At 41.6% G+C, this 12,900-nt stretch overlaps 1 protein-coding gene across 5 annotated transcripts in view; it reads left to right on the top strand.

Moving 5' to 3' along the window:
* Window positions 1–12,900, top strand: part of baiap2a (BAR/IMD domain containing adaptor protein 2a) — a 49,687-nt gene that overhangs the window by 29,534 nt on the left and 7,253 nt on the right. For all 5 annotated transcript variants that reach the window (XM_046414413.1, XM_046414415.1, XM_046414412.1 and 2 more), the window contains exons 5-9: window positions 183–254; window positions 3,005–3,142; window positions 9,612–9,764; window positions 12,102–12,344; window positions 12,537–12,768. In XM_046414413.1, the coding sequence (XP_046270369.1) occupies window positions 183–254; window positions 3,005–3,142; window positions 9,612–9,764; window positions 12,102–12,344; window positions 12,537–12,768 (838 nt within the window). The remainder of the gene's footprint in view (window positions 1–182; window positions 255–3,004; window positions 3,143–9,611; window positions 9,765–12,101; window positions 12,345–12,536; window positions 12,769–12,900) is intronic.

Below are 12,900 nucleotides of genomic sequence, written 5' to 3'. Positions count from 1 at the left end.
TTGGTAAAACATTTATTTTGTGACCGAGTAAATGAGGACAGCACATGTTTTTAATTACTTATTTGTCTATTTTGCACGACTTAATGTGTTTGTCTTGGAGCTCTGTGTCCACATGTATGAGTTTGTGACTGAAATAACAATTAATTCCATTTTGTTTAACTGTTTTTGTGCTTTCTCTCCAGTTGAAATCCTTCCACAACGAGCTGCTCTCTGAGCTGGAGAAGAAGGTGGAGCTGGATGCTCGTTATCTGACTGTGAGTATCTCATTGGCCCGCTCTCCCAATGCAGCAAGAGCATATTTTTTTTATGTTGTTGTAGTGCTTTATATCATGTTACATCAGATCTGTGAAGGCCTAATTTGACTGAAACGATAACAGAGATAGAGGTGAAGCTGTGTACAGGATCCAAGCCTCTCTCTGAGACAATTAGAAACGATATGTCTCTGAAAAGAGACGCTTTGAAATAACGTTTCATGTCTACTCACCCGTCAAAGGTAGATTGATTATAATAAGCCCCTCCTGGAGTGTGTGTGTGTGTGTGTGCATGTGTGTAAGCACTACAGAGCTGGTCTACATGTGATATCTTTAGAATGAGTGGGTTGCAGCCTGAGTATAGAGCAGCTCTGCTATGCGTTGTTTTGGGGGATGGGATGACGTTCCCGTTATTGTATTGAAATGTTGGAAGGACGGCGTTCTGGTCTGCTCCGGCTCTCAACCACTAACTCTCTCTCTCACTCACACGCATGCACAGACACTTCATGTAATATCGCTCATAAAATTAAACAAAAGGGCTTGTTGGTGAGTCATTTAGGTGCTTGTCCTTTGATTCAACAGGGAGGCTCATGAAAATCAGACATCATCATGTTCAGATGAATTCCTGAATTCAGATTCCTGATTTTAAACCATCTCCAGGGGATGTTTGACTCCTTAACGCATTGAAAAATGTGTGGCGTATGAATTGATATGGGAAAAAAAAAATGGAAATGTTTCATGCTTCTTACAGTAGTTCAGATGCACAAACCATTTCAGACATTTTTATCCTGGCGTATCCCTGAGGTTTTAACATCCATTACTTTTAATGAATTTCCCACAGATCTGCCGCAGTGATAATAGCAGTCATTTTGCCTTAGACTTTGTGAATTAATCATCCGAAATTTTGACTGAGTTGAAAAAGACTCAAAGGGAAGCTTGCTGTTTTTACAAGACTGGAGAATGTGTGTGTGCGTGCATGCGTGTGTGCGCGCGTGTGTGCATGTGCGTGCACTGTTCCCAGTTGTGCATCTTTCTCTGTTCTCCTTCTGTCTCTCTTTCTCTTATCTCACACAATGGCTTACCAGGAGTTTTACAACAGTCCTCAGTCAATACACGAAGGGCAATTGCATTTTCAATGTCGGCATCAATTTAAAACACAAATAAATATATATAAATAAATAAAAAGAGCCTGTAAATTACCGATGAAGAAGGCCAGTTCTGGCATATAAGCTGTAAAGGACAATGGTTAGATGTATCAGAGTTCATCTACTGTCCACACTGTTTCTAATCAGATTTAGTCACATTAATTATCTGTCTGCAAAAGTAGCCAGTGATTGAGAGTTGTGAGCATTGGTGCTGGCAACAGAAGTCAAAGGGCTTTTGCTTTGTTAATCAGGAGGAACATTCCAGCTCAATGAGGCAGATGCTTGGGACTTTATCTTATTTACCCGATCTGACCTTACAAACCGTAAGCAAAGTTTTCAGAAAACCCAACTACAATGTATGATCTGTATGTTGGGGATTTTCCACCGGGGAGCCTTGGTTTCTGGGAGCTGAACTGCAGATATGAATAGCAGAGTGACCCATATCGGTTGTACTGCCTTATCTCCTAGGAGGGAATGAAAGGGATGAGTCATTCATTGATATTTGGTTCAGACATCACCAGCGCAAAAGGCATCTTGTGGTCAGTTTCAATTGGAAACCTACAGAACGAATCAGTATTTTAGAACAGCTCCTGGCTTCGAAAATCAATCAGCAGTGGAGGAAATTAAAAAAAAAAAAGAAAGTTGTTTTTAGTTTTCCAGCCCAGCTTAGACCTACAGAACAAATAACACCTTCTGCTATGAAATCCAAACACTAGATGCATTGTGCTGCTGGTCTTCCGGTGACAGCAAAAGCTTTTTTTTGGGGGCCCTTGATACCTAGAGGGATAACTACATCCTCAGCATCGTACAGAATGCAAATGTGGGTGCTGAACCCTCATGCATAAGCTCTCCACTGCTAATTTGCCTTGTAGGGAAACCGCATGAGCTTTGTCACACAAGACACAGTTACTACAGCAACAGAGCTGGTACAGCCCAGAAACAAAGTTGTTATTTGCAATAAATAATTAAATAAGCAAATTAAATAAATAAACTCTGTCTGTAGAAGGATACTCCAGTCACTCTGCTTGCTCTACAAATCACACATTAGTTTTTACTTCGCAGGCTTCTGCTGATTTATTTTCACTTCTCAGAGAGAACCCACTTGAAGTCTTCTTGATTAATGAATTGGTAATTAATTACATGGGATCTTTTAAGAGACACAGTGACTTGCTTTTGTTGTTACAAAATCAAACCAGGAAGGCAAATAATCAGCGTAGATCTGAGAGAGTCGTGTGAATTTGCTTGTTTCTTTGATTAAGAAATTTCATATGTCAAAGCTGTTTTCCAAACAATCTCTGCTTGCGTCTGCAGTGCCTCACAATAATGTAGCTTCAACAATTTTTAGTTATTTATTTTTTTTTAATGGTTCTGTGTCTGTCTGACATTTCAAGGCTCTGCAAGATTTCAAACTGCAGTGAAATGAGATGAACCCAGTGGCTTTTTGTGGCCAGTGGCCGTTTGTGAGGCAGGAATTGGCCCAAAAACGCTCAGAAATAAGTTGGCATTGGTGTTAGATATTTGCTCATCTACGACCCACCCTCCCTCACCCAGGCTTTTTAATTTGTGGTCCTAATTTAGCGTTTGTGCTCTGCCTGTTGCCCCACGTAGGCTGCCCTGAAGAAATACCAGATGGAACACAAGAGCAAAGGGGAGAGCCTGGAGAAGTGCCAGGCTGAACTGAAGAAACTGCGCAGGAAGAGCCAGGGAAGCAAGAACCCCTCAAAATATGGAGAGAAGGAGATGCAGGTGAGCCTCTTGCTGGGTTTTTGAGCAAGGTGTGATACCACATTAGTTCTCAGAAATAGAACAGAAATGCCTCATTTACCCGGCAAAATGGACTTCCATCTTGAATGCAACGGTAAAACAAGCAAAGGTACAAAATACAAAAAAATTAAAATATAAACCTATAATAGCGAGTTTGCATCAATGTTGTAATTAGTTTTAGCAGACTCTGTGTGCACGTGGGTGATGGCTGGAGCGTCATGAATCTTTATGCAAAATAATGACTTTATTCTTCATAAAGTAAAGCACAAAACAGCAAGGATGGGGGTGGAGGCAGTGGCTACGAGGTGCCCTGAGTGGGAAGGCAAAATAGTGGAGGTTTGGTTATGAGTTGTGTGCTTTTGCCAATCGTTCACACGTCTACACGCACGTACAGCAGGCGCATAGACACACGTGTAAAAGAAAATAAGTCAGCAGCTTTAATTGATGTACTGGAAGAGAGCACAAATTTACTTCTGTCAGTGTGTTTCGGCACATGTCTTTGATGAGGCTTTTAACAGAATGAGCATAGGCTTGTATACTCTGCAAAATAAGTGACTCAGTCGTTCAGTGAGGAGATAATAGATAATAGAGATAATATGGCAAATAATAGTGTTATTTACCCTTTTTCATTTTTTGTTATTTACACAGTTAATACATATTACCAATAATAATACATATTATTTTATATATATATGAGAAGACATACAGTGTGCTTGGTGATCTATCATATGACATCTTGCTGGGAGTTTTTATGTTGAAGTTTCTATTCGTTTGCTTTAAGTTTTTGTGTTTTTAGTCAGGAATCTCCATTTCTAATTCTTGGACACTGAAGACCTATGTGAAACACATTATTCAGTTGCACTTTGCTGTGTAGATGAACTGTTTTTGTTTTGTGTGTGCATATAGCTCTAAGTTTGCTTTATACAGAAACGATAAAAATGCCTTTATTTTGTTAGGTGCTCATGTCATGGTACACAGAGGGTGTGTGTGCTTAAACATTCTTGTAGCTTTTTGCCACAGTTTCGGTCTTCAGGAGTCAGACGGCCAACATTCACAACTTGTCAAAAAGATAATATGTCAAACTGAGGCAGTCATGTCTGTTGCTGTGGGTGTCACCAACATGTGATTATTTCCACAGCAAAGCCACCTCCGACAGACGAGTTAAGGTGATTTTTGATTTGTTGGAATGAACCTTCAGTGTTGCAGTTAATCAGTTATTTTTTGCATTTAGTTTCCCGTCACTCCACCAGCTTACTTGCAAACACACACACACACACGCCTGTTTTGCTGTCAAATTGAGAAAAAAAAATGATGCAGCAGAAAATGGCGAAAGTGTGACTGCTGTTCCTTCTCGAGGATTTCACTGTAGGCTGGAAGTCAGACCGCCTGGAGGGATGAAAACAAAAATCTCAGACTAACAGGTCAAGGCTTGCAGGGTAATTTCTGAGCTCCTGTTGGTGTTGCTGCAGAATCAGATGAACCATGAAACACAGTTCTACCAACACTTATGGAAGCAATGTTTTGGCATGAAAACTTCTCCATTGTCCAGGGATCTGAGTTTATACAGTCATACACATACACTCATCTGCCCTATCCTGTCACAGATGGTAAGGCAGTGCTGGATTGATCTGACTGCTGTGTTATATTGAGTTTGTTCCACTGTGTCAGGGATGCCATGAGGAGATGTTATATGAAGTGTCATCTTAAGGAGTCAAAGTTATTGTGTGTGTACATGTGCGTGTGTGTGTCTGTATGCAGCAGTCAGATTTTGCATGGAGCAGGGCTTGGGATAGGAGGGGTGTTTGAGTGCACTAAGCCAGTAAATCTCAGTCGAGAAAGGCAGGTTGTTACATGTTCCTGTCTGAAAGGCACATGCGCCGTCATTAAACCTTTGAAAGGTTTCCAGTATGACATAAGGTACAACACAGAACAGAATCAAGAATGTGGGAGTCTTTTATTGTAAATCAGTGTCCAATGAGTGTTGTCCAAAAAAATCTAAAGTAGAAATAATTAATTTGATAAAATCTAAAAAATAGTGCATTTCCTGCAGTTAAGCCTTCAATATAGCCTTATGAGTAGTAGTAAAGCTTGTGTTGAGGGGCTGCAAAAGGCTGCAGTGACATTAAAAATAAAACACACAATCAGCACAAATGTGCTCAGCTGTTATCCCAATGACAGCAGACGAAAGCTTACAGATTCACCGATTCTGCGTTTCACTGAGGGTAGATGAGCCTGTATTATACAGTCTAGTGGTGGATTGAGATCAATATAGTGACAGATGATAACTGATTACATGGAATGAGAATTATGTAATCAGCCCAGATTACTTTTGATAAAGTGTGCGATGATAATGACTTTGTCAGTGATTACTCGATAACATTTTCTATTATATCTTTAAATTGTGACATGTATTTGCATTTCAGATTTTTTGAGATTTTTAAGAAGATACCTTAAGAAGGTGGAAAATTTTATGGCAAACCATTTTTTAAATATAGGACGTAATCCAAAAGTATTCATATTAGACTACATTTTGCCAGGTAATTTGTATTCAGTATCCAGCCCTGCATTAGGGACGTGGAGAGTAGTGGCATTACCCCACTGTCTTACCGAGTCTGTGTGACTGATCAGTTGGGCTCATCTGTGCAGAGGATTGAGCTCATCAGGCTCCGGGCTCATAACGTACAGTCGGTTAGCAGTGAAAAGGAAAATCAATCTCCCTTTCTCATTTTGAGCCTGCTCACTTTCACTGATCATATCATGGCCGTGGGCGTGTGAGAGAAAAGTCAACTCGTTTGTGCCAGAGTCCCTCGGGGAGGACGACACACAGAGAGGGAGACCTGCACTCCACAATGATAGCCATCCAGCTAGAAAGGCTTTGATAGTGGCCGACTTCAGGCGTGTTTTCCAAGGGTGTTTAGTTTAATTTGAGCAGGGAGAGATGGTTTTTCTCGGGCAATAAGAGGCAGTTGAGAAAGCGCAAGTAAAAGTTGCTCAGACGAATTCAACTTTTCCTCCCCCTCGTCCTCCTCCACCACATCTGTGTTATTTTAGCAGAAGAGAAGTTTTCCTTTTTATCTTCTCTCTTTTCATTAAAAAGTAAAGTATGTCTGAGCACAGTCTGGCAGCAGACGCAGATGGCGGGCGCCTTTCATTGATCGCCGTCTTCATCACTCCCTCTTTCGCTCTCACGCTCTTTGCTGTTGTCTCTCCCACTTTGCTGCCTGTCTCTTTGTCTGTCTTTCTTCCTCTCCCTGTTCTCTCCTGCCCTTACACACTTTTCACTGTGCCATCTCATCAATGGTTAAGGCCTCTGCCAAAATGATAATCAGCTCATTATGTAGTTCAGTGGAGTGGACCAAGGTACTGTAGGAACGGGTTTCATCTAGATAAACGCCTTTGCGACGCACCGGCTGTTAATAAGAGCCCAGACAGAGACAGGGAGAGTCGGAGCTCAGGATACGAAATTAATATCTGAAAATGTTTGATAATCTCTGGGTTTCTTTAGTGTGGTGTCTTCGAATTGAAAAATAATTCCAACCTTGAATTATGGATTCATACAGATATAGAAAAAAGGGGTGTATTGACGTGCAAATGTAGTAGATACGCGTGCAGCCGAATCAAGCAGGTCCTGTAGGTGTACGTGCTTTCTGTTGTGCCCCAGAGCTTTTTAATACAATTCCTTTTGATTCACTGGAGTGCTGATGATGAAGGAACAGAAGAGCAGACCTAAGCAGCTCTTAACTCTGCAAGAAAAATGATTTTGCATCCCTATAGTAATGGAAAGGAGAATAAACAGTTTTGTTTGTTGTGAATCCTTAATCTGCACTTTGGAAGGCTGTGAATCCCTCCACTGCACTGGAATCTGTGTTAGTGTTCAGTGTAGCAGAGTGTGTAATGACACATGCAGTTTTTTGCTGGCATGTTATGGTTTTGCACTGAATATGTCAGTGTCAGGGGACACACAGATCAGTTAAAGTCTGAATAAGAACTGCATCGACATGCAGCAAGTTTCATTTATATTCACAGCCTTTACAAAACAAGTCTATGATGTAACCAGAAGTTGCTCAGATATAATAATGGCCTGGTGCTCTTCCCGCTGCACTCATTGTCTTGGGTTACTCTGGTGACCTTTTGAATGCTTGAAGAATTGGGCCATGTGGATTTGACAAGACGGCGGGGCTCGTCACCTTGTTGAGGCCACGATTAGCCTTTTAAGTGAACGCTGTGTCTGTTGCAAATTGAAAGTCGCCACTAACTGAACCAGTTTCAGAGCAGCTAGTTTGACCTTAAGGTGCACAGAGAGAACAGGATAAGATCAGGCTCTTGACAACTTACTTTTGAGGATTTGTGTGATGGTGTTGGTGGATTTCTTCCTCAACGTGTTTGTGTTCAGTGTGTCATTTAGCCACCTTAAGTTTTTCTTTGAATTCCAGTGAACTAACCTTGTGGGTGTTGGCAGCGGGGAAGCAGTGTGCCCTGGTGGTTACTAAATGAAATACATCTGCACTGTGTGGTTGCACCACAGGAACTTACTCTTGGCTGCTGGGAGGAACTTAACAAACTTCATTAGTCTTTTCTTCAGTCTTGAATTTAAAGTGAAACTTTGTGAATACTGAACTTGAGGAAACATTAATCACCCCCATAGCACCAATAGCAGTGTGGATTGTGATCATTTCTTCTCTCCTGTGGCTGAGACTGAAATGACTAAACTTACAGAATTATTCACAAACATGATGTAGTGCTCGTCTTTCCCATTTGGGATTACTGGAGACGTGTCAGCAAAAACAAGGTTGACATTTTTATCTTTGTAAGCATTCTGAATAAAGTGATTTTTTTTTTTGATTACTCATGACAAGCCAGCTTTACCTGTGCACCAAAAGAAGCATGTGTGTCGGCGTTTGATTTCAGTTATATATGAGAAACATACCCTATAACAAAGTTCACATCAGCCAGTACCCCTAAAACAGTTTTATCTAGGCCAAATCATTGCGAGTAAATATAACACTCTTCTAGGTCAGCATTTATCATCAGATGTTAGCGTTAAAGCCATGAAGCTGGACACAGTCGACCTACTTTGAGAGTACAGAATCTCAGTCTCTGAGCTATCGTCATGCAAACTCTGCCATTTGTAACATACGATGCTTGACGTGCATATGCACACGCTCACAAAAACGACTAACTGCCACTTCCTCTTTGAAACCTCCTCTATAGATTCTTACCACTGTTACTGACCACTTCGTCTGTGCATGTGTTGGTGTATTTGTGTGTTTATTTGTGTATTTACTTCTCTCTGACGTTGTACATTGTTAGAGTGCTCATGCTAAGACAAACTGGCAGCGCTGGATCCTTACCCCCCCTTCTGTCGCTGTTACTCTTATACAGACGTGAGCACACCTGTTATTTGCTATTGTCTGACATATAAAATGGATTAATGGCTCTTTGTGAGCAGCTCCTCCCCCACACTGCAGGATCTTTGGGCTTAATTGCCATGCCTCGGTAGCACTCGGCGGGGAAGGTCTGACCAGAGAAAGTTACTGAGTAAGGCTCTTTCCATGCAGAAATATTACCGCCGGGGTGCACTTAGCCCCTAATCACTCCAGTAGAGCTGTGCAGTAATTGTTAGTCCACAACTGTATTGGACTGTACAGCTTCTAAATGTGAATGTGTGTAATTGTAGTGCTGGAGGACATGGCAAAAAGTACGACCACAGTAAATCTTTCCGTATTGATAAATGTTGACAGTTATCATGATAATTTACTGCCAGTTTGAAGAGTATCCAGAAGCCTGAAGAAAACAGGGGGTTTGTTATTTCAGCTTTAGAATATAGTTTTACAGAAAAAATAGAATAATGCCAACATTTAACTGCAAACATGACCTGGTTTAGAATATTTTCTGTGCTTTCAGCACTGGAGCATCTGAGCTCCATATGGCCGCGTAAAGCAAACCAGGTGTGGATTAAGAGGGGAAGCGAGTAACTGCAGGCCGAAGACATCACATTCCAGCAAATTTTTTATTCCGCTTGTTCACCTATTTTATAATGAGCACTATGATCATTAGCCTTAGTAAAATATATTCTGCTGTCTGTTTCATTGCCTCTGCTGTGGGCTTTGCTCTCAGCTGCTGTCTGCTGTCTCTGTGTGAACACATGTTAGCTAGATGCTTGGACATTTTCCTTGACCTTCTGTCCACAGGCCTTACCCACTAACTGTGAAAAGGTTTTTGTTTTTTTAACTATGAAAGATGTGCAGAGCACCACTAATCAATACTTCATCTTCACTGTCTCACTTGTAAAATCTGTAACAACAGTAATTGGGCATGCGGAATAAAAGAAAAACTTTTCAGTGCTGAGATCACTGGCAAATTGTGATCCTTTTGTACAAACCTCTAGATATTATGTCTAACTGAAATGTCCCATGTGGTAAATTTTGTCTATTTGTGTTTTTCCCACTAGTTTGTGGAGACCATCAGCAGTAAGCAGACTGAGTTGGACACCTTCATTGCTGAGGGATATAAGACAGCATTGTCTGAAGAGCGCCGCAGATATTGCTTCCTGGTGGACCGCCAGTGTGCCGTGGCCAAGAACAGCAGCGCCTACCATGGCAAGGTGAGTCCAGCTCAAGATGATTAAAAAGATCTTTTACTGTCAAAGAAGAATAAGAGGATACAGTAGCACCACAGAATTATTCATAGATAAGAGTATATTTCATATTTAGTACTGAACTCTGTTTAAGTTAATATTGCCACTTTAAAGCCCGAAAAACTAAAAAAACCAAACTAAAAAAAGAGTTTTACCCTCCTAAACTCATATCTGACTCAGATCTCCCATATCTGGACTGTGTGTGTGTGTGGTTTGATTAGATCTGATTGACAATGACGGCCACAAAAGCACATTACATAATGCTTTTCCAATTCAGCTCCGCCCGCTTGCAATCAGTTAGAGAGGAAAGAACATTCAGGAAAATGCTGAACCCTTTCATTTGAAACAAGCAACCCTGTTCAAAATTCAGCAGTGCATGGTGTCTTTATCACTCTCATCAGCAAGTCGATTGAGAAAACTGGCTTTCAGGGCCTTGAATAAGGGCCACGCACAGATATGAGATTATTGACATAACTGTTGTTTCCTTGAATAATTTGTTCAATCTTCAAATACTTGTTAGCAGTGGCACCTCAGTGACTAGTGGAGCTCAGCTTGTATTCAGTTCTTTTGATCTTTCATTTAATCAGGAATACATTTTCTGTCCATCATATTCAAAAAGGGATGCATTAAAACCTTGTTAGATGAATTTATAAAACTCAACTGATAGCCTTGTGCTATAGTGTTGACTCTAGCCAGCTACTCCCCATCTGTTATCTCTGTTTTATATGAAACTCAACTGTTGTAGACCATTGTTCTGCCAAAAGAGCATACTAGGAGATGTATAATTCAAAGTCGCATTAGATTTGACCGCCCATAAGGGCCTCTTCATTTTAAGAATTCATTAAGACGGTAGACAATGCCCAGCTGACAGGCTTATCTGAGGCTGTAATCCATCACTGCACCTTCGAGCACCTGGACACCTTTTTGTGCCGAGAACTATTGCCTCGCTCGTTCGCTTCATGAAAGGTGTTAATAGGAAAAGCATCAAAACAGTGAGTGTAGAGAAAGACGGTTGAAATCAAAGCTCAGAGCTACAAACAGGACAAGAGTTGAAAATTGTTTCTCACCAATATTGTTTACAACAGTCACTAGAGAATTTTATAATAGCTGCTTGCTATTTTCACATTGCTGTTGACATTTGAAGCAAAGAACATCTGAAACAGACTCCCCCCTGTATCATACCATCAGAGGTAATGGAGCATTATTAACCAAGCTTTAGTCATTTTTTATGCTTGTTTTTATGTCTCCCTGAGTGCTACAAATGTATGCCTATCTGTTACCAAAGAATATGATATTCTTGGGTAATTGAGTACATCAGTCTCCTGGGATTACTGGTGGGTGTGAACTGCTAGCCTAAAGATGTGGCTGGTGGAGAACTGTGTGTGTGTGTGTGTGTGTGTGTGTGTGTGTGTGTGTGCTGCCGCCTCTTTTTTCAACATGGCGTCTAGTCATTAATCAGGATGGGGGGGTGTGCGTGGGAAGAGTTCACCTACAGCAAACTGAAGAACCCTCTCCCAGAGGGTTCCTGGTGTGTGTTTTTCTGTTTTTGTGTGTGTGTGTGTGTGTGTGTGTGTGCGACAGAGAGAGAGACCGAAAGAGTTGGTGAGAGCTACAAATTAGCACATACAGAGGGACAAAGCTGTCTGTTTTGCATGTGTGTCTGTGCATGTATACTGTACATACAGAAATGTGTGCATTTCTGTCTGTCCGTTTCTGTGGTCGTAGGAAGAACAGCCGTGTCCACAGGCTGCGAGATGCTGGAGTGGGCAGCTCGGTTGTATGTTGGTCTGTCCCACATCCTCTCCCACGCAGCACATTATCATAGCTGTGCAAAGGGCATTGGTCAAGGATACAGAGTGAGGAAAAACCTTTTAAGAACTGAACTGTGTTTTTTTTTTTTTAAGAGAACAGGGAGTCAGTCCATCTAACGAACAAGCTTGAATGGAATATATGGTGACAGATTGTACATTTGTCACGGTCAGTTATAGAAAGAATAATAATAGAACAGAATAATAATTGGCCCACGTCTGTGCAGACAGAAGGGGTGGAGTATTGGCTATTTAAGATTATTATTGCAAGAAGTTTTTAAAATACAAATATATTCAAAAAATATTGTGATGCTAAGCGAGACAAGTGCGTTCTTTTGTAAAGCAACACTTTGCAGTGTACCTGCGTCTGACACGGTTGGGTGTGCCAATATTGAAAGTTTACCAAAAGAAAATGCTTGACAGAGTGTTTTTTGCTCTGGTCACACTGCAGCTACATCAGTATCTCTTCTCTCCGATCTTTCCCTCCTTCCTCCAGGGTAAAGACCTTCTGACCCAGAAGATCCCGATGTGGCAACAGGCTTGCTCAGACCCCAACAAGCTGCCAGAGAGGGCCATGCTCCTGGCCCAGCAGATGGGCTCTGCTGCCCTGGGGGGAACAAGTCCCCTGCATACCTCCAAATCCAACCTGGTCATCTCAGACCCTATCCCCGGGGCCCAGCCTCTTCCTGTGCCCCCGGAACTGGCTGTCTTCATGGGCAGTGGACTGGGACACCCAGCGGTGAGTTCAGGAAATGATCTCTATTTTTATTTTCTTCTTTTTCCATCCTTAATAAGGTTTTGGGGTTTTAATTATTATTTCTTGTGTATTTGTGTTATAAAGCACAGTTCTTATCATCAACATATTTAGTTTTTCATAAGGTAGTCATTTTCACTGTTTTACCTACTGAATCCACACATCTGTTTATTCCAGAGGTTGATGGGCCCTGATGGTATGTCCATGGTCAATGGGACAACAGGAGTCCATGGGGAGGAATATTGGACGGATGGAGGGACCATGTCTGTGTCCCAAGTCAGGCCTTCGTCCCCTCAGACCCAGGCACAGGGCCAATCCCAGGCTCAGCCCCAGAGACAGGTCAGCGATGTCTACTCCAACACCCTCCCTGTTCGCAGGCCTGCTCCCGCCAAGAATAAGAACCCCGTGGGTAAGATATCCGAACACGGCTAGAATTTAATGAGCAACAGTAGCACTGCAGCAAGAAAACCACAAGCAGAATTTTTGATTGAGCCTCATATCTATTTCTATCATTTTATTTTATTTCAAGGAGGCTTTTAAC

The sequence above is a fragment of the Scatophagus argus genome, chromosome 16 (genome assembly GCF_020382885.2).
Source record: "Scatophagus argus isolate fScaArg1 chromosome 16, fScaArg1.pri, whole genome shotgun sequence".
NCBI classification, from domain to species: domain Eukaryota; kingdom Metazoa; phylum Chordata; class Actinopteri; family Scatophagidae; genus Scatophagus; species Scatophagus argus.
Note: the sequence above shows the minus strand (reverse complement) of the source record. Positions and strands in the feature narration are given on the sequence as shown.